Source organism: Eucyclogobius newberryi, unplaced genomic scaffold (genome assembly GCF_026437365.1).
Source record: "Eucyclogobius newberryi isolate DKJ021-1_F unplaced genomic scaffold, fEucNew1.0.hap1 SCAF_4, whole genome shotgun sequence".
Taxonomy (NCBI): domain Eukaryota; kingdom Metazoa; phylum Chordata; class Actinopteri; order Gobiiformes; family Gobiidae; genus Eucyclogobius; species Eucyclogobius newberryi.
The window spans coordinates 32,587,861-32,609,494 of NW_027316056.1; the positions used below are offsets into that span (position 1 = coordinate 32,587,861).

The window sequence follows — 21,634 nt, forward strand, 5'->3', positions numbered from 1 at the left end:
GTTTGTTCCACGCGGAAGTAAAACAAACAGATGGCTCTCGTGAATCTGCTGTTTATTAATGAAACAGGCTCAATTTATTGTATTTATTAACTTTTTATACAGGGAAGACACAGGTGTTCAAATCAACAGTTAATCATATTGAAGATTACATTTTTTTAAAATCTGATTTCATGTGATTTCTCAACAGCATCAATCGTTTTAAAGTAGTATATTTCAGACTTTTGTGAAAAAAGGTGAAATTGTTTCCTTATTCCAGGTCTTGTTATTCTTTAACAGAGACATTAAAACCACACCTTGGTTTAATAGTGTTAAGTTAAAAGAACACTTCATTATGGATTATGTCATGTATATAGACTAAATAGTTATATAAATACTCCAGGCTTCACTTCTGATGTTAAAGTTTGCAGGAAATTTAGATGAATGTTCTAAATGTTGTTTGAAAATAAATAAATACAACAGTACCATATTTTAAAATGTACAGTAATAACTTTATACAGGTCAGCTCAAGCCATTTTCATCCACAGCTATAAAAATAGTCAACATAAAAATACAAAATAACTTTGACAATGTGTTGTTTATTAAAACCATAAGTTCCACAAATAAAAACAAAAAATATTAAAACGTCTTCTTCACTTGCAGTACCGGTCTGCTTTCATTTTACTTCTCCTGGAAAACACAACACAAGTAAGTTTATAATATGTATGGTTTTGTTATGCTTATGACCCTCCTCTCATCATCCTCATCCTCCTCATCATCTTCATACCTGTCCAGCAGAGCCTCGTGGAACTTCCCGTCTCCTCTGGCTTTCTTTAATTTAGTGGAGTCTTCCTCGTTGACTCTGAGTCGACGATCCTGGAAACTCTGGAACTTCTTCCTGTAAATGCACAAATATCAGAAACATAAGTGGGTGTAATCCCTCATTCATTGGATGAGAGTTTTTCTAAAAGAGTCCAGACGATACAACTGAATTTTTTCTACCATTAAAAAGATAAGCATTTACGGATATTTAGGAACCAAGACAAATTAATTACAACTGAACAATTAGTGTTGTTTCAAAGGCAGATTTCATGTGGCTTAGCATTGTACAGTACGGATATTTTCTAACATTTACTTCGTTGTGATGAAACTGAATTACAGTAATTGTAAAGGCCGTGGCTGCAGACGCGGCGTGGTCAAATAACCCAGCTGTTTCAGGAGCCGCGGCACGGCCATATAGCCTCATGGCTAACCCTAACCTTAACCCCAACCTTAACCCTAACCATAACCCTAACCATAACCTTAACCCTAACCTTAACCCCAACCTTAACCCTAACCCTAACCTTAACCCCAACCTTAACCCTAACCTTAACCCCAACCTTAACCCTAACCATAACCCTAACCATAACCTTAACCCTAACCTTAACCCCAACCTTAACCCTAACCCTAACCTTAACCCCAACCTTAACCCTAACCTTAACCCCAACCTTAACCCTAACCTTAACCCCAACCTTAACCCTAACCTTAACCCTAACCCTAACCTTAACCCCAACCTTAACCCTAACCTTAACCCCAACCTTAACCCTAACCTTAACCCCAACCTTAACCCTAACCTTAACCCCAACCTTAACCCTAACCATAACCCTAACCATAACCTTAACCCTAACCTTAACCCCAACCTTAACCCTAACCGTAACCCCAACCTTAACCCTAACCCTAACCTTAACCCCAACCTTAACCCCAACCTTAACCCCAACCTTAACCCCAACCTTAACCCCAACCTTAACCCCAACCTTAACCCCAACCTTAACCCTAACCTTAACCCTAACCTTAACCCCAACCTTAACCCCAACCTTAACCCCAACCTTAACCCCAACCTTAACCCCAACCTTAACCCCAACCTTAACCCCAGCCTTAACTTTAACCCTAACCTTAACCCTAACCTTTACCCCAGCCTTAACCCTAACCTTAACCCTAACCTTAACCCTAACCTTAACCTTAACCCCAGCCTTAACCCTAACCTTAACCCCAACCTTAACCCCAACCTTAACCCTAACCTTAACCTTAACCTTTACCCCAACCTTAACCCCAGCCTTAACCTTAACCCTAACCTTAACCCTAACCTTTACCCCAGCCTTAACCCTAACCCTAACCTTAACCTTAACCCCAGCCTTAACCCTAACCTTAACCTTAACCCTAACCCTAACCTTAACCCTAAACTTAACCCCAACCTTTACCCCAGCCTTAACCCTAACCTTAACCGTAACCCCAACCTTAACCCCAACCTTAACCCCAACCTTAACCCCAACCTTAACCCTAACCCTAACCTTAACCTTAACCCCAGCCTTAACCCTAACCTTAACCTTAACCTTTACCCCAACCTTAACCCCAGCCTTAACCTTAACCCTAACCTTAACCCTAACCTTTACCCCAGCCTTAACCCTAACCCTAACCTTAACCTTAACCCCAGCCTTAACCCTAACCCTAACCCTAACCTTAACCCTAAACTTAACCCCAACCTTTACCCCAACCTTAACCCCAACCTTAACCCCAACCTTAACCCCAACCTTAACCCCAACCTTAACCTTAACCTTAACCCTAACCCTAACCTTAACCCTAACCCTAACCCTAACCTTAACCTTAACCCCAGCCTTAACCCTAACCTTAACCCCAACCTTTACCCCAACCTTAACCCTAACCTTAACCTTAACCTTTACCCCAACCTTAACCCCAGCCTTAACCTTAACCTTTACCCCAACCTTAACCCTAACCTTAACCTTAACCTTTACCCCAACCTTAACCCTAACCTTAACCTTAACCTTTACCCCAACCTTAACCCCAGCCTTAACCTTAACCCTAACCTTAACCTTAACCCTAACCTTTACCCCAGCCTTAACCCTAACCCTAACCTTAACCCTAACCTTAACCCTAACCCGGAGCGGTCAAATAGCCCAGCAGTTTCAGGAGCCGCGGCACAAAAAACCCATGCAGTTTCGGTCGCGCGCCGCGGCTCTGTAGACACTCCCAAATGTAAAATAGCCCTGTGTCTGTACAAGGTGAAGAGGTGTCGCACTCAAGTACACAGATACTTTTACTAATACTGTACACTTTTACTAATAGGTTTGGTTACTCTGTCCACAGTAAGTCTACAAGTGACAAACGCTTGATGTGGACAAACTGCATCAACAGTTTCTCTTACTTAAGTACTCTTAACGCTCTCAAATTCTTTTCACTGCACTTGTTAGAGTTTTTCTATTAAGAGTGTTTTTTTTTTAAACTTTCGATAAGTTATGTTATTTTCTTCTGTAACTACTTGAATTTCAACACCGAAATTTCCTTATCTTTAATCTTATCTTAATACTTTGCATTTCTACTCATTATTTTGAAGTAACAACTCTTACTATTACTAATTATTAACTATTTAACAGTTTGAATCACAAAAGGTCAAACGATGATGAATCTCCTCTGCAGATCAAACATCACCCGTCCTTGTAGTTTAGACCTTTGTACTGAAAACAGATTTATGTTCTATTGAAAAATCTTCCATGTTAAACGGTAAAAAACCTCAATTAACCACTTTTCCAAAACGGTTCAGCTTAAGTCGACTGATGGAGTCTTTGGAAACTAAAACAAACGTCACAAAAACACGCCCTGCACACACACATAATTAACCTGATGAAAACTAAAACATTTCCACACAGATTTGAACATTTTCCCCGCTCTCTCCCGAGTGTTTTACGACGCTCCGGCCGCGCTGCGTCGCGAGAGGCGCTCGGGACACTTAACTCTACATCACGGCGGCCGCTCAAGGGCAGCCATTATCAACGTGTCGCCGCGACGAGTCCATTTCCCCGCAGTTCGTGGCAAAACAAACGCCAGGACAGACGTATTGCCTCGCTCTTAATGGGCTGCAGATGCTCTGTATAAAACACTAGCAGCGGTGGCGGCGGACGACTGGAGCGCGCGGTGCGGTCGCCACGCGCTCGCATCAATCTCGACTTCACGGGCGAGAGATCGATGAGCTCGAACGAGGCGATTTGGCTGTCAGAATGCTGTCAGCGCAGGACGGATGTAATGGGGGGGAAATGATCGCGCGGGTTGTCGTTTTTCTACAAATAAAGTGTTTAAAGTGCGTATTAGAGGCAAGGTTAAAGAGGCGCGCGGCTCGGGCCCGTCGCGCGAGCAGCTCTGATTAATGACAGGACGAGGACGCGGGGAGACGGGACGAGTCAAAGTCACCTCTCACTTTGGAACGGGGCTTTTTGTGTGAATAATAAAGCGTGATTACATCTGAGAAAGGTGCAAGGTGTTATGGTGCAGCACTATTCATAATATACTCTATTTTCAAGGTTTTACAGGAGACATTATGCTTTTGGTATGGAATGAGGGCTTAAAGCTGAACTAAGTCACATTTTCACCTCACTGAACGTCTTTGGGAGTCGCCGTGACGGTTAAATATGTATTTTTGGGGTGTTTGAAGCATCCGTCGTCGCCCCCTGCTGTCTGCGAGTGGAAAACCAGAAGATAACTCTCCTGAGAAACCCTGGCTCTTTTTCTTTTTTTTCCTCTAATATTTGGTCATGTAAAATATTTTTGTATGTGATTATACTGACTTATTATGGTAAAGAAAGAAATAAAAAGGACAATGTATTTTCACAAGGGAGCTGCAGGGGGAGCTCTATCGCCAAAGTGACTTAGTTCCGCTTAAAAATGATACTTTTAACATTTTAAAAAGGCTTTGTCATAGAAACGGGTTCAAATCTGCAGAACTGACAAATGACATTTCACTGTATTAAGCATTTGTCATTTCCGTTATTTTTTGAAAAGTGGAAGGACAATACAGGATTAACTCAAACACAAATGAATCAATCGCAACACAACGGTGAGCACATTACTGACGAGGAAACGCCGCTGTCACATGGTTAAAAGCTCGTCAATGATGATTTTGTATAATACGTCCCCTTTAATAATGGAGATATCGCTTTGTAGAATTTTGTTCTAAGCGCGGGTGAAATGAAAGTCGTGACATTTAACATAATGCATCGTACATATACAGTTTAAGTCAGGGGTCCCCAAACACCGGGCCGGGGACCGGTACCGGTCAGCAAAGCGTTTGGAAATAATCTCTGATGACGCATCTTCTCCAACGTAACTTTGGCCTGTTCCTCATGACACTAATAAGCTCGTCTGTGGATGTATAATGAAAAGCCTGATAGGAAATTGCCAATGAAATCCATTAAATATAATGGAAAGTATATTATGTCTCTGCTCTTGTCCTGCGTGAGGACATAACTGATATGTGCATTATACGTGATGCGTCATCGTGGACGCGTCACATCAAACACGCTGCCCAAAAGTAGATCCACAAGCTGCGAAAATGAGTAAAAAAGTCTTTGGAGAACATTTTTGCAAAGGGGAAAAGGCCAAGTGAGGAGCAGACGAGGAGCCAGCGAGGATTTTGGACACGTCACCTGGGCCAGAATTTTGCCACTGCTACGCGATCACCTGTTTTTACTTTTACAAGAGTTTGAGCGCTACTTCCCGTGCGCAAAAGATCCATGAACTGCACGTGAACGGATCCACGACCCATTAAACCGGGCGAATCGAGCATGTGCAACAAGAGGATCAGCTGTTTGAAAATGACGGTGATCTTAAACGTATATTTGAGGGAACAACTCTGCTGACTGCCATATTTATCTGATGAGCTTCCACCAGTCAGAAGAACAGTGAGGACACGTGTAACTGTACATTATGTTACTCCAATTCGTATATTTTGGAATAGAACACTTAATAATGTACAAACGCGTCTTTTGAGAACATTTCGCCTTCCGAGCTGAATCGAATGGAAGCCCAAGCCCCGCCCACTTTCGCACATAAACTGGCACACCGGTCCGTGAAAATAAAACCTACATTATTCCGGTCCGTGGTGCAAAAGAGGTTGGGGACCCCTGGTTTAAGTTTAATTTTTATATATTTGGCCATTTTTGAAGCTGTACAAATAATTCTAGTACGCCAATATTCACTATATGTTCAGATGACATTTTCTATTTTTTTTAATCAAAGTTTTGGAGACATTTTGGAGCAGCTGAAAGAATATGTATATTTAAAGGCGCAATGGACGATTTTTCGGCGATTTGAGAACGCAGGCGGAAGTGCGCATGCCACTCCCCCGTGCGGTCTGATACAACACACACGTGCGTTTGTTTATTAGCGCGACGGAGCGCATCGCATCTCTCGTCTCGCGTAGATTTCTGTCCACTTCTGCGTCAGCTCGAACTGTCTTTCTCCGTTTTCATTTTGCCCCGTACACTGAGGGAACTATATTATGATAGATCAATGCGCTTAGACACGCGGAAACGTGGGGAAGAACCGCAAGCTGCTGCAGGTGAGCGATAGGTGCGTTTTATGATTGATACGTGGCAGGACAAATGATTTATCCACGCCACGAGGAAATATGATAAAAAAAATTGCTGAAAAAAATCGTCCATTCCACCTTTAATAATCATGATTTTATTACACAATTTCTGAGATTTTATAATAACAGTCATATGAAATTTGAAAGAATAGGCTGTCATTACAGCACAGAAAATGTCCTGTAATTAGTCCTGTTTGAGTTATGACTGAAGAAAAAAATACATGTATCACCTTGAATCAAATCAAATAAATAATGGAACAAAATATTTACAATATATAAAATGTATAATAATTTGTCTTTTATAGGGAATTTTCTTCCAGATATTAAGACACTTTATGCATTCTTCATTCACGTGTCTTGCATTAAGACGAGGGTTGTGAAAAGTATTGAAAAAGAGATACTAATTGATACTGAAACTACATACTGGAGTAAGTATCTTAAAACAAAACACATTAACAAGACTAAATTTGACCTTTTGTAACCCATTTAATTGATCTTGAGCTTGTGTCGTCACGATAACATTTCAAACCCCATTTCGATAGCGTGATGATGTTTTACGACAAAACAAAAAACATAATATTAGTTTATACTTTGTGCTCTGACACTAGTTCTGATGAAAACTGTTCAGAGAAGGTCACGTTTTGTCCCGTTCAGTATCGATTTGTATCCGATTTTCGATACTTTTGACAACCCCATTTGAGCTTTAACAGAACTACGACGAGACCACGGTGTTAAATAAAGAAATTATCTGAAAATGTCAGTCAGTTATCTAAAACAAAGAGCGCTTTTCTTATCATTGAGGTATTGTAATGAGGAAAGAGAGATACTGTCGTATTCCAAACATCAGAAGTAGACGTTCCCTCCTGCGTGACACTAAACCGTGGTTGAGTGCGCGGGATACGTACACGTAGTTGACCTCGCAGTTCTTGACGTTCCCGCGGTCTTCCTCCAGCAGGTCGTCCTTCTGCTTCACGTCTCTGTCCGTGTTGGACCGGATCTATTCACGGGTCAAAAACACACGTTCTTCACTTGAAAACAAAAGAGGACTGAACACCGAAGCTCACGGTGAAACGGCGCGCGCACGTCACCTTCACCATCTCGCTGTCTGACGCCGTTTTGTTCTTGGCCGCGATGTCCCCGCCGTCGCTGTAGGAGATGAAGCAGCTATTGGAGCCCAGCAACGCCATTTTACCCTGAAGGGAAATCAAAGAGGAGACGGTAGATTACACAGAACCAGGTCGCGTTTCAGAGTGAGGGAAATTCACGTTTTTTTTTTTACAGAAATATCCAAAGTTATGATCCTCAAATGTTGAACTTTGTCATTATTTGTAGAGATCAGGTCCACAAAGATCTCATTATGATCTTAAAGTCTTTAAACTGACAACAATCACATCTTTGGAGTTGAATAACGGCACCACTTTTTGAAGATTATATATTATTTTATTTAACATTATTAGTATATTGTTTTATTATTACTAAGCAATATTTTTTCAGTCACATCAGAACATGAGCTGTAAAGAGTTGAATCATTTAGAAATATACGTATGATGCAATTCACATTTATTGGGTTATTTTAAGATGAAAAGAAGATTTCTACTCCAAACAAGCCTAGATATAAGTTAAATACCTTTCAATGTCGTGTAATCAGTTTTATTCCTAAAGTAGGAGTTTCCCTTTTAGAAACACAAAGGATTGGAGGCATTTCAATGAAGTAAGAGGACATTTACTATTAAATGAGCTAAAAAAAAAACTTTAGAGAAAGTTTTAGCATTAATAGTGTGAAGTTTTCATTTTCACCTGTTGTGCCTGTGAGTTTATAGCTGATCGTCTTATTTGTAAATATACAGTTTAAACAGTATTTAAATTGGAATCTAACAATATTTAGAGGATATTACATTAAATAAAATTGGGTTCAGTGAAATGTTGTTCCTTTACTGACCCCTTGTGGCCAGTGTTAGCTTACAACAGGGCTATTCAAATTTAATTTCTTCATTTTATTTATTTATTTACGCTACTGTAACAGCATATTAGGTCATCCACACCGTTTCAATAAAAGTAGTTCATACAATAAAATAACTACTAATAAATGTTAAGTAATATACAAAATGCTTCACCAACATTGCCCATCCAGGTCTGAACCAGGACTAACCCAGGACTAACCCAGAACCAAACCAGGACTAACCCAGAATCAAACCAGGTCTAAACCAGGACTAAACCAGGACTAAACCAGGACCAAACCAGGACCAAACCAGGACTAAACCAGGACTAAACCAGGACTAAACCAGAACTAACCCAGAACCAAACCAGGACTAACCCAGAACCAAACCAGGACTAACCCAGGTCCAAACCAGGACTAAACCAGAACTAAACCAGGACCAAACCAGGTCTAAACCAGGTCCAAACCAGGACTAAACCAGGACTAAACCAGGACTAAACCAGGTCTGAACCAGGTCTGAACCAGGTCCAAACCAGGACTAAACCAGGACTAAACCAGGACTAAACCAGGTCTGAACCAGGTCTGAACCAGGACTAACCCAGAACCAAACCAGGTCTGAACCAGGACTAACCCAGAACCAAACCAGGTCTGAACCAGGACTATCCCAGAACCAAACCAGGACTAACCCAGAACAAAACCAGGTCTGAACCAGGACAAACCCAGAACCAAACCAGGTCTGAACCAGGACAAACCCAGAACCAAACCAGGCCTGAACCAGGACTAACCTAGAACCAAACCAGGCCTGAACCAGGACTAACCCAGATAAACAGCTCTTACACAGTGATCAATAAAACACACAATGAGAACATAAATGATTTGTTCTGAAGAGTGCGACTCACGTCCTGAAACACCGGCTCCCACTGCTCTCGCGCTCCGATGGCGTCCGAGCGTCCCACCACCAAACCCTCTGAGTTGATCCCCAAATACTTCCCGTATCCAGACTTCAGCGCGATCCTGGAAACCCAGAAAAGACACGATTACTCACGACGCGCCAGGCTGAAGGCAACGTATTTGTCTCCGGGACAGATAATGTGCGACGTGATGAAGAGTCGGGGCGGAATCTACATTATGTCGAGGCGTCTGCTGAACAATACAAACGATGTTGCGATGGCGAAATGGAGAGCGTTGATTTGTGGGAGCGGCTCTGAAACTCACCTTGTGTCGGAGAGTTTAATGGCGGTGAACTGCTCAGGAGGATCGGGCCCTTCGTCATCTGAAACATCCAAACGTCATGAGTCATTTATATTCAAGCCGTCCGGGGTTTTATATATTTTTGTATATAAAATGTCTTTATAGCACACATTTCTTTGGTGACACGCAAAGTGCTTCACAAACACAACAGTTTAACGTATTTCTCCGTTAATACTTTACATTATCGTAAGTAAAAAACAACAGGAAACACCAGGACTAAGTACATTTGAAGAAACAAAGAAATGCATAATATAGGCCTTATAATTTATCAACATTAAAGGGGATATACGTCACAAAAATAACCTTTTATGAGCTTTTAACCATGTTATAATTGTGTTCCCAATGGGCCTGTCAGGACCTCTCTCCTTCTCTTTATTTATTATATTTATTTATTACATTTTTTGACGATGTGTGTTGAAGACATACAACTAAAGAGGCGCCGTGAGAACCGCCATAAAACACCAAAGAAGAAGAAGATAACTCATTTCAAAGTGTAATTGAACGTTAGACAAGAAATTCAATAAAAAAAACAACAACACAATATCGAAACCATTAACCCATTCTTCAATTTCCCAAAAGCAGGATAACCCCAGCAGGCTTTTAGATAGAGACCCGTCTTCCCGTATTTTGGGGGCATTTGAGTGCAGGGACGGCCACCGCGGCGCTCGCACGGTACCGAGTGCACGGCGTAACGTCAGACGCTATTTAGTAAAAGCGTCGGAAAACACGGCACAATACGCCGCTCCCAAGTGGCGGAGTGTGATCATAATTTTGGCTTTCCATATTCGGCGTGCACGCAAATTTCTAAAGTACTTTTTTCAGACTAAATTTTCAAAATCCTATCTAAAAGCCTATCCTCATGCTTGGTCTAAAAAGTGTAAATGTTCGAGTACAAGTATGCAGTATTTGGAGAGGAAGTCAGTGACTGCACGTTTATTATTAGGGATAGTTGTATAAATCTTATGTCTAACTTTAAGCGAGTACCATATTTTTCGGTCGCACCTTTTTTCATAGTTTTAGCCGGGGTGCGACAAATACTTATATTTATACTTATAAACAGAGCGACTTATATGTGATATTATTTGTTATTTTCACACTTGCAACCGCATTTCATACTCCAGTGCAACTTATATGTTTTTTCTTCTCTATTATGCATTTTTTGGCTGGTGCGCCGACTGTACATTTTCCTTCAAAAACCACTTCACGTCCGAGCATTCCGAGCAGGATTTCTTTTCGCGTTTGAAAGCCTGACGATCTGTGTCAGACAGTGTTCCTGCGAAAAGCCTAAAATCATGTTCCCTCTGACCTGCAGGTGACCGGGAAAAGGTTGCTCAACTAACTTAATTTCAGAAAAGCGTATGGAATCCCTAATCGCCTCCTCGCTACACGGCGAACTCGCTGCGCTTTCGTGTGTTCGAGACGGGCACTTGAGCGGGGAATTGGGACGTTTAAAACTCCCAGACGTTTCAGCCGCCTCCGACCGGACGCCGACTGAATTAAATCACGCTCACTTGTCCTTTTCCTCAACTGCACGCATTCTAAACGGATCGACTTGACAAAGGATTTGAAAACGGCTGTGCGCATTCATTTCTACAACACAAATAGTGTTTTAATCCGCCGTTTGTTTCCTTAGTTAAGAGGGCCGTTTTCAGCAATTTTCTTGAAGTCAGAGCAAGGGATTTTCTCAGAACATAAGACTACAATAAATACTGAAAAATACTTAATAAAAGACATTTAATACTAGACACAGCAATACAGTTTATGGAAGAAATGGTCAGTATATCAATGTGCCAGATCAGTGCCCTATGTATAAACGTTAAACCAAATAAAACATAATCAACAACAACAAACCGATTTCTGGACCTTTAAAGTTATTAAAATGACACACAAAGGTCAAAATCTAATGTGCGTAAAAGTTATTTAAATGACACGTAAAGGTCAAAATCTACGGCGCGTAATCAGATCCTGCCGTTTACAATAACAAGCTTTAACTCCCAAAATATCTGATAATATAATAATCAGATTTTGAGCTACTGCAGCCGCCATCTGCTCAATGTTGTTACTCACAGTCATTTGACAACATGTACGTGTGGAGCAACAGGATTATATCTCTCTTTTATATATATTATTGATTAAAAGCTTCTGCCTGGAGGATTCTGACCATTTGTGTATTTAACGCTCTGGACACGTTTAGCGCATGTTTGTCCACTGGAATGGATTCTTCAAGGTTTAGACGTGATACATATGTTATTTTACAGCGCTCTTCAAATGCTGAACAGACTAATAGATTAAAAGACTAATAAGCGACAACAGTTTTGCACATACGTTTACAATCATGTTATAATAAAGCAATAGATTGGTTTCCTAGAGCCTCCGGCAGAGTGTATGACTTACAAATACTGCTCTTTCTTTCTTTCTCTCTTCACACCCCAGTTTAGCATAAAACACATACTTTTAAGACGTACAAGTACAGTAGGTGGCGGTAATGTAACACTTGGATACCAAACACCATGAAACACCAAAGAAGAAGACTTACTAATATTGAGACATCAGACAAATACAATGTGCCATTTTAAAAACTTAAATACCTTTTATTTACATGTAGTAAACAAGCAAAAACCTATTTAATCTAATTTTCAGAGGAGTTCTGTCTCCAGAGTAGTGGGGGAAAGCAAAGCACCATGAGAAACCTGCGCAGGGGCGAGGACAACATGCACAGAACAGCACAGAAAAGCCCTCAACCGCCAATAATATAATGTGTATTTAAGGATTAAAGCTGGGGTATCTTATCTTTTCTCATCACAAAAGTGGAAGTAGAAAACTAAAACTCTCCTATAGCTCGCACAAACCCTTTGGTGCACCGTAAATATCCACACGCATGAGCATTTTGGGCTCATACATGGGTTTGGAACAGCTTCTTTCAAACAGCAAAGTGAAACTCGGACACACTGCTCCAAGCATGACCAATCAGAGTGCTGCGTTTGGCTCTTACCTCTAGGTTGACAGGAAATAAAGCACCTATAATTGGATGAAGACAGTGTGCAACGGCCTCTTTTTTGTCACACAGTATTGTTTTGATAGGAAAACACATAATTTACTCATTTACCCCAGATTGAAAGTGCAATTTCCAGAAATCTCATGCTGACTTTCTGTCTCGTTGGTTTCATCTTTCTATATCCACAAGATTAAGACATTTATGATTTTTTTTTTTACCTGGATGTGGAGCTCCGAGTGTGAAGAGTCCAGTGTCCAGTGCGTGAACATAAGCATTATTCTCCATCTCTATGGCAACCGTGCCTGTGATTTCTCCAAATCTCTTGACCGTCCACCAGCCATCTACAGAGTGAAAATAATGTGTTTAAAGTCAGTCTGGACCACAGAATTGCACTAATCGTAGCATCTTAATTAAATTGAGTATGTAGATTAACACCATTGGATTTACAGAGGAAAAAGTTAATTTAGTATTATTCAGACTAAATACCCCTAAAAACAAGTGCTACAGCTCGATTTACAGTTTTTTTCCACTCCAAACATACATACCAACAATGTCCGGTTTGTCTGCACCGTCGTCTGCTTTTCTCTTCCTATCTTTGTCCTTTTTCTTCTTTCTGAAAAAAATAAATACACAAAATGGTATTGTGAATGAGACATAATTTAACTCATTGTCTCCATAAATTAGCAAAGAAAAAACCCAAGAACTTAATAATCATTCCTTCCAGACGTATTTTAAACATGCATTAATTACAATTTCACGATGAAGTAACGTCACACAATGTTTTGATAGAGAGCTAAAACGGAATAAAACTCCTACCGCGTATGATATGCTACATGCTAGTTAGCGGCTTGGGTTAGCATTACGTCCACAAAGTCAAATAAGCGCCAGATTTCACGTTGAAAAAAGGTCAAACAAGCAGAACTGCACCACAACTCACCCCTTGCCTTGTCCTTTTAAAACAAGCTTTGTAGATTTGACACGAGAATATTCATCCATGTTTGAGACCTGCTAGTCGAACGTGGCTATGCTAACTGCTCCGAAGACTACGGAAGCCGCAAGGGGACAAAAGGCAACCAATAACAACATTGCGCGTTCCGGATAAACTTTTTCACAGCTGGAAATTTTCCGTTTTAATGTTTTTAATGTTTGACGGCATCTCAAAGTAAAGAAATTGATGGCATTTTACTTTTGACTAAATTTATGTTATGCCATTAAAAATCCAACTACTAAACAGATACAACAGCCATGATAACTGATGTTATTTTATTTTATTTTTTGTCTATTTGTATATTCCTTTTTTCTTTATTTCTTTACTTGACAATGCAATCCGGGAAATCTACTAATCATGGCGTCTTACCATAGCAGTATGTAATGTAACACTATTGGAATCGCTATAGTGTAATTAATCATTACCATAATCCATATCAAAATCCGCTAAAATGACATCTAAAATCATTTCTATTGTTACATAATTGTATTCAACTGCATTTCACTTCTTTTAATTAAAATTATGTCATTCAAAAATAAAACTCCTAAATAGATTTATAAAGAATAAAAACATTAAAGCCATACAGGTGTTTTATTAATTATAAACATTCAAAATATGCCTTTTTACTGCGACTGGGCTTGCCTCCCCACAGATATGACTTATAACCTGGCTTGGTGGTTTAATGCCATTTGAAGAAAACATTTGAAGCTGCAAGAAACCACTCGACTGCGCCGTGTCCTCATTTCACTGTTTAACTAATAATGTCTCCTCATTAAATTCCAGCGGTCCTATCACAGGCCCCTGACAGCATTGTATAAATCATTTACGGCCGGTGTCAAGGAGTGCCATAAATTACACATGTAGCCTACATTATCACCGACACCGCACTCAAAGCGCACCGTGCCGACAGGACGACGACTAATAACTGCCTGAATTCAAACCGGGAAACACTTGTTCGCTGGTCCTTCTGCGGAAGTCCCCGTGGAGGGGTGATTTATGTGCGAGCAGAGTCATTTAGTTTGCAAAGTTCGGCGGCAAACTTAAGCACAAGTCGTGAATCAACATTTCACGCGAGTCCCCACTTGTGCTTCCTGTCGTTTGTCAGAGCTAGCGGAACTCCGACAGCAAGCCAGAGTGTTGATGGGATTAGGCAAGTCATAAGTTGTTTCTGAGAGAGCGGAGTGGCTAAGCCGTTAAGTCGGTATAAAGAAGTGCAAAGAAATAATGTGACAAGTACCTGTGCGGCGGAGGTTCTCTGTGGAGGCAGGCGTCACATAGACCCCAGGGTTTTATGATCTAATGCAACTTTCTAATGAAGCTGCACGGACGAGGACATGTTGACTTATGTAAGAGGTCTTTACTGTAGACTATTTATCATCAAAAACATGTCCGGAGGAGCTGGGTACAAGTTTTCGTTACTAAGACACAGCCGTCGACTAGTCCACTGGAAATGTCCCATATTAAGGTTTGGATGATAAAAGGCATAAGAGTTTTTTTTACCAGGTTGTAAAACATATCAGATGAAGCTGAGTCCTTTGGCTTGGAGAAACAGGACTTTAATAGGTATTTACGGAAAGGGGTTATTATGACCTGGAGACCTGAACAGCCAGTATACTAAATATATTAAAATTAAATGGGGAAAAAAAGGATAATTTTGCTTTGACGGATGAGGAATGGGAATACTAGAATTGTTAAAGTACAAACAAGTATTACAATATAGTATTACAAAGTAGTACTGCAACATAGTACTACAACAAGTACTACAACATAGTAATGAAAATACTGAATTGACTGCAAGTCCTAGGATTACTAGAATTCTATAAGGACAAAAATGTACTACAGCATAGTACAACTAGAAAAACAAATACAAACACTGCAAAAAAGTACCAAAACATTTTTAGAAATACTGTTTAACTGTAAAGAGAACACAGAAATAATAAAAAAAATCTAAAAAAGTAAAGAAAAGTGAAAATACAAACCACAAGCTCGCAAGTACAGTGCTTTTATATAACTGATGTAAATAGAGTGTTTATTAGGCCCGAGCGCCACAAGCTGGCGAGAGGCCTATTAATCTTGTAAGGCCGTGCGAAGCACGGCTGCGAAAGTGCGCACGTAGTGCGCACGAAATCGAGCGCGAAGCGCTCGCCCACTTCCAAACACTCACTAACGCACTCCTTCACTCATGCACGCCCCGTGCATACTAATTAGTAGTAGGAAAATGGAACATTACCGTTGTAAACGGGCAAAGCCCGTGCAAAAGTGCGCACTAAACGAGCACTTCACATTGAGATGACGACCGATCCCCATATAAAGCACTCATTTGCGCTAAGTACCTCACGAATACGTTCCCCATCTCTTGCATGTTCCGTGCATATAAGCATGTAATGCAAAAATTGAACATTATTACTGTATAGAGGGCCAAAAACACAAAGTGGGCGGAGCCCACTCAAAATTAACGAAAGTACCCGTCAGTGACCAGGGACCCACACCATGAGGTAGGAAAGCGCGAGCGCTTTCCGAAAATGTATAGTTTATGATATTTGAAAAATGGGAAACATTGTTTTCGCATCGGAATATTATTCTTTCTTTCTTTCTTTCTTCTCGGGACCAACCCCCCTATTTTTCACCCAGTGAACATTGACGAAAAGTCACAAAAATTTGCACACCTCTAAAAATCATGCCTCTCTACATTCTGGCTATTTCCCTTTTCTAAAATAAAAAAAAATTGGCACGTCAGCGCCCCCAAATGTACCAAAAATGCATTGAGAGATGGGAAATGACCCAAAAAAAATCTGATCGTAGAATCATGAAATTTGGCGCAGAGGTAAATGGTGAAAAGAGAAGTATTATTACGGCAACGCCGTCCGCCAAACCAAATGTCGGCCATATTGCTTCAAAAATGGCTAAACATGACTTCGGAGTTTTTCCAAACGTCGTACTTTTACGAACTCCTCCCAGGGCGTTGGCCCTAAAAAGCTGAAATTTGGTGAAAATGCTACTGAGGAGTGGGACATCAAAAGTTATCCAAATTACATTGATACCTGTCACGGTCTCTGTGCGGCGAAGCCGCAAACTGTAGCAAGAATTTCAGAAATCTCCCAAATTTTACATTTCTGCCGTTTGCGCAGATAAAGTCCGAATTGCGTCAAATTAGAATCAGTTGTTAAACTCTTTGCCCTAAACCTACTTGAAGTGAAATAAATTAATTTGGAGCCACAGCGCCCCCTACAGATTTTATATGGAGGTTAAATGTTTAGTTTTGCGAAATTATATGAAATTTGACACACAACTCAATTTTAGAATCCCCATCAAAAAAGTCAATGAGACCCATGTCATAATTGTTATGGCGTTGCCGTAACGATGACCGAAACCTTCCATGTTATTCCAATGGGGAAATCGCCAGAACATGTGTACACTTTAGACTTTCACAAACTCCTCTTAGGGCGTCAGCCCTATTAACCTGAAATTTGGTGAGACTCATCTTCAGGGGTGGACCATCAAAAGTTATCCACATTTTTATTCAAAGAGTCACGGTGTCTGTGCGGCAAAGCCGCACATTTTGCCAAGAATTCAAAATAAAATTGCTTTTTGATGGTAAAACAAAGGGGAGAAGATGTGACAGCGTCACAGATTCAGCAGTAGGCGTAATAAAAGGACAATTGGGGCGCGTTAGCGCCCCCTCCTCTTGCGGCGTGGCGGCGGCGTAGCGAGGGCCGATCATTGCCGCTTGCGGCTATATTTTTACCATTATTAGGCCCGAGCGCCACAAGCTGGCGAGAGGCCTATTAATCTCGTAAGGCCGTGCGAAGCACGGCTGCGAAAGTGCGCACGTAGTGCGCACGAAATCGAGCGCGAAGCGCTCGCCCACTTCCAAACACTCACTAACGCACTCCTTCACTCATGCACGCCCCGTGCATACTAATTAGTAGTAGGAAAATGGAACATTACCGTTGTAAACGGGCGAAGCCCGTGCAAAAGTGCGCACTAAACGAGCACTTTACATTGAGATGACGACCGCGAAGCGGTCGTCATCCCCATATAAAGCACTCATTTGCGCTAAGTAGCTCACGAATACGTTCCCCATCTCTTGCATGTTCCGTGCATATAAGCATGTAATGCAAAAATTGAACATTATTACTGTATAGAGGGCCAAAAACACAAAGTGGGCGGAGCCCACTCAAAATTAACGAAAGTACCCGTCAGTGACCAGGGACCCACACCATGAGGTAGGAAAGCGCGAGCGCTTTCCGAAAATGTATAGTTTATGACATTTGAAAAATGGGAAACATTGTTTTCGCATCGGAATATTATTCTTTCTTTCTTTCTTCTCGGGACCAACCCCCCTATTTTTCACCCAGTGAACACTGACGAAAAGTCACAAAAATTTGCACACCTCTAAAAATCGTGCCTCTCTACATTCTGGCTATTTCCCTTTTCTAAAATAAAAAAAATTGGCGCGTCAGCGCCCCCAAATGTACCAAAAATGCATTGAGAGATGGGAAATGACCCAAAAAAAATCTGATCGTAGAATCATGAAATTTGGCGCAGAGGTAGATGGTGACAAGAGAAGTAAAAAATATTATTACGGCAACGCCGTCCGCCCAACCAAATGTCGGCCATATTGCTTCAAAAATGGCTAAACATGACTTCGGAGTTTTTCCAAACGTCGTACTTTTACGAACTCCTCCCAGGGCGTTGGCCCTAAAAAGCTGAAATTTGGTGAAAATGCTACTGAGGAGTGGGACATCAAAAGTTATCCAAATTACATTGATACCTCTCACGGTCTCGGTGCGGCGAAGCCGCAAACTGTAGCTAGAATTTCAGAAATCTCCCATATTTAAAATTTCTGCCGTTTGCGCAGATAAAGTCCGAATTGCGTCAAATTAGAATCAGTTGTTAAACTCTTTGCCCTAAACCTACTTGAAGTGAAATAAATTCATTTGGCGCCACAGCGCCCCCTACAGATTTTATATGGAGGTTAAATGTTTAGTTTTGCGAAATTATATGAAATTTGACACACAACTCAATTTTAGCATCCCCATCAAAAAAGTCAATGAGACCCATGTCATAATTGTTATGGCGTTGCCGTAACGATGACCGAAACCTTTCATGTTATTCCAATGGGGAAATCGCCAGAACATGTTTACACTTTAGACTTTCACAAACTCCTCCCAGGGCGTCAGCCCTATTAACCTGAAATTTGGTGAGACTCATCTTCAGGACCATCAAAAGTTATCCACATTTTCATTCAAAGAGTCACGGTGTCTGTGCGGCAAAGCTGCACATTTTGCCAAGAATTCAAAATAAAATAGCTTTTTGATGGTAAAACAAAGGGGAGAAGATGTGACAGCGTCACAGATTCAGCAGTAGGCGTAATAAAAGGACAATTGGGGCGCGTTAGCGCCCCCTCCTCTTGCGGCGTGGCGGCGGTGTGGCGGCGGCGTGGCGAGGGCCGATCATTGCCGCTTGCGGCTATATTTATTATTATTATTAGTATTATCTTGTTTTACGCTAGCTGTTTTTATTTTATTTTATATTTATTTTTATTTTCCTTTTAAAGAAATGAGAGGTTTTGTCTATAGGAGTTTTTGTTTATGAGAGTTCTTCTATTAAGAGTGTTTTTACAAGAGTTTTGTTTGAGTGTTTTTGAAACTTCCTATAAGTTATCTGTCCTTTTCCTCTGTATCTACCTGCGTTGCAACAATGAAATTTCCCCATGTGTGGACAATAAAGGAATATCTTATCTAATCTTTTATTGTGAAAATTCCCCCAAACATGGTTTTAAAGCGCTTTTATTGTGAAAATCCCAAAAATAAGATTTACAGCACTTTTATTGTGAAAATACCCGAAACATTGTTTTACAGTACTTTAATTGTAAAAATCCCCACTGTTGAGTTTCTGTGCTTTAATTTTGAAAATCCCCAAACATAGTTTTGCAGTGTTTTTATTGTGAAAATCCTCAAAACTGTGATTTACAGTACTTTTATTGTGAAAATTCCCAAAACTAGATTTACAGCGCTTTTATTGTGAACATCCCAGAACATAGTTTTACAATCCTTTTATTGTGGAAAATACCCAAAGCATTGTTTCACAAAGCTTTAATTGTACAAATCTCCAAACTGTTGTTTTTCTATGCTTTTATTTTGTAAAAAACTAAATATGTTGCTTTAGAGTGCTTTTATTTTGAAGGTAGTACTCGATGCAGTTCTTCTTCATTACTGCAATAGCCAACAGTAGCAATGAGAATCACTGGAACCCAAAAACCTAGATTTACAGTGCTTTTATTGTGTAAACCCCACATTAATTGTTTTACAATGCTTTTATTACTTTAGTACTTGGTGTACTTCTACTGCATTACTTATGTCCTGAGACCAGGGTCTCTGGTCTAGACTACTTTTGGACTTGGTACTAGGATTACTAGAACATACATAGTACTAGTACTACAATAAGTACTACAACGTTGTACTACAAATTACGATATAGCACTAAAAGTACTGAATACACTGCAAGTACTAGGATTACTAAAATTCTAAAAGTACAAAAACAAATCTACAAAACAACAAACCTGAGAAAGAAAACCTAAAAAAAACACCACCCGGAAACTCACAATGTAGTACTGCAGCATAGTACTACAACATGGTACTACAACATAGTATTGAAAATACTGAACACACTGCAAGTACTAGGATTACTAGAATTCTAAAAGTACAAAAATATACTACAACGTAGTACTGCAACATAGTACTACAATATCGGAAATACTGCTTGTACTACAAAATACTGCTTAGGCTAAAAGTACTAGAACTACTGGAACTCTAAAAGTACGGAAAAATATCTACAAAACAACTAACCTGAAAGAAAAGCTGAAAAAACCCTGGAAACTTACAATTACTAGAATTCAAAAAGTATTACAAAGTACTAAAATGTAGTAGTACTACTACAACATAGTACTAAAATTACTGAATATACTGCAAGTCCTAGGATTACTAGAAGTACTACAATATAGTGCTACGTTGCCCGATGCTCTATCTCGCCCATTGGCTTTATGACATCACAAAGCCCGCCAATTGGCTTTATGACATCACAAAGCCAGGGTATATAAGGGCCATACGCTTTGAGAGATTGTTTGGAGAGAGACTAAACTATCTACACTACGTGCAAACCTTTGGAGAGACGAAAACTTTGAGATCCTTCAACTAGCACGGAGAAAAGAATATACCAGGAGCAACATGAAGACTCGAGCAGCAGGGACCACCGCCCAAACACCTGTTCATGCATGGATGAAAGAGAATCCTCAGGTGCAGAAGTACCAGGAAATCCTGAGAGAGCACCAAGAGCAGATCCACGGAAACAAAGACCTGCATCAAGTTTTATGGATCAAGTTTAAATCTCAGGGAGACCAGGTACAGAAGAAGGCCACCTACCACAACCAACAGGCGAAGGTGGAGCAGATGCACCATGTCATGCAGCAAATGCATGTGCAGATGTTGGAGGAGAAAAATGCTCTAAACGTTTGGCTTCGAAACACCCCGGAGAAGTTTTTGACCAAAGCAACCTCCGTTCTTCAGGAAGTGCAGCTGGAGAAGCAGGACTTAAAGAAAGAGCTGAACAAGAAGGACAAGAACAAGCTGAACAAGTTTGGCAAGGAACTCCAAGAGAAACAGGATGAGGAGAAATATATCTTCCCTAAACATATACAAGAGGGACAACAAAGGATTGATGATTACGTTGGAGAGCTTTGAAAGATCAATCCAGATTTCGAGAAATATATCAACAAAAAGTGGCAGACCTCCCCTAAAAGAGGAGGATGTGAAGAACATGGAATATCTGGTAGACCATCTCTCTGAAGTCAACCAACGCGAACACGAGCCTTTGACTGAAGAGTTGGATTTGGCCGTCCGAACCGCTGAAGAGCAGATTGCTCGGGATGAAAGGAGCAAGATCATAGAAATGTTAGAAGAAGAGGGAAGGACTCTAGAACTTTGTCTTCAATACATCCACAAGGTGTCTCAAAGCAGAAGAAAAGAAGAGCACGAGACTCCTTTGGAATACGTGACAAGGACAATGGAAACG

At 40.5% G+C, this 21,634-nt stretch overlaps 1 protein-coding gene across 1 annotated transcript; it reads right to left on the reverse strand.

Moving 5' to 3' along the window:
- Positions 1-466: 466 nt before the first annotated feature.
- Positions 467-13,642, reverse strand: frg1 (FSHD region gene 1). The gene is made up of 9 exons (XM_072462707.1): positions 13,511-13,642; positions 13,119-13,186; positions 12,792-12,914; positions 9,543-9,600; positions 9,227-9,341; positions 7,480-7,584; positions 7,297-7,388; positions 764-874; positions 467-666 (listed from the first exon to the last, which is right to left on the reverse strand). The coding sequence occupies exons 1-9, from the start codon at positions 13,567-13,569 to the stop codon at positions 630-632; spliced, it is 768 nt and encodes a 255-aa protein (XP_072318808.1). The 5' UTR covers positions 13,570-13,642; the 3' UTR covers positions 467-629.
- Positions 13,643-21,634: the final 7,992 nt, after the last annotated feature.

Bases quoted from the DNA above. Each gene is read 5' to 3' on its own strand.
- frg1 (XM_072462707.1), bottom strand. From the start codon at position 13,569: ATGGATGAATATTCTCGTGTCAAATCTACAAAGCTTGTTTTAAAAGGA. The intron at 7,585-9,226 runs GTGAGTCGCACT...ATTTCCCTTCAG, and splicing joins GGGAGCCGGTGTTTCAGGAC to GGTAAAATGGCGTTGCTGGG. The intron at 7,389-7,479 runs GTGACGTGCGCG...ACCCGTGAATAG, and splicing joins CAGACAGCGAGATGGTGAAG to ATCCGGTCCAACACGGACAG.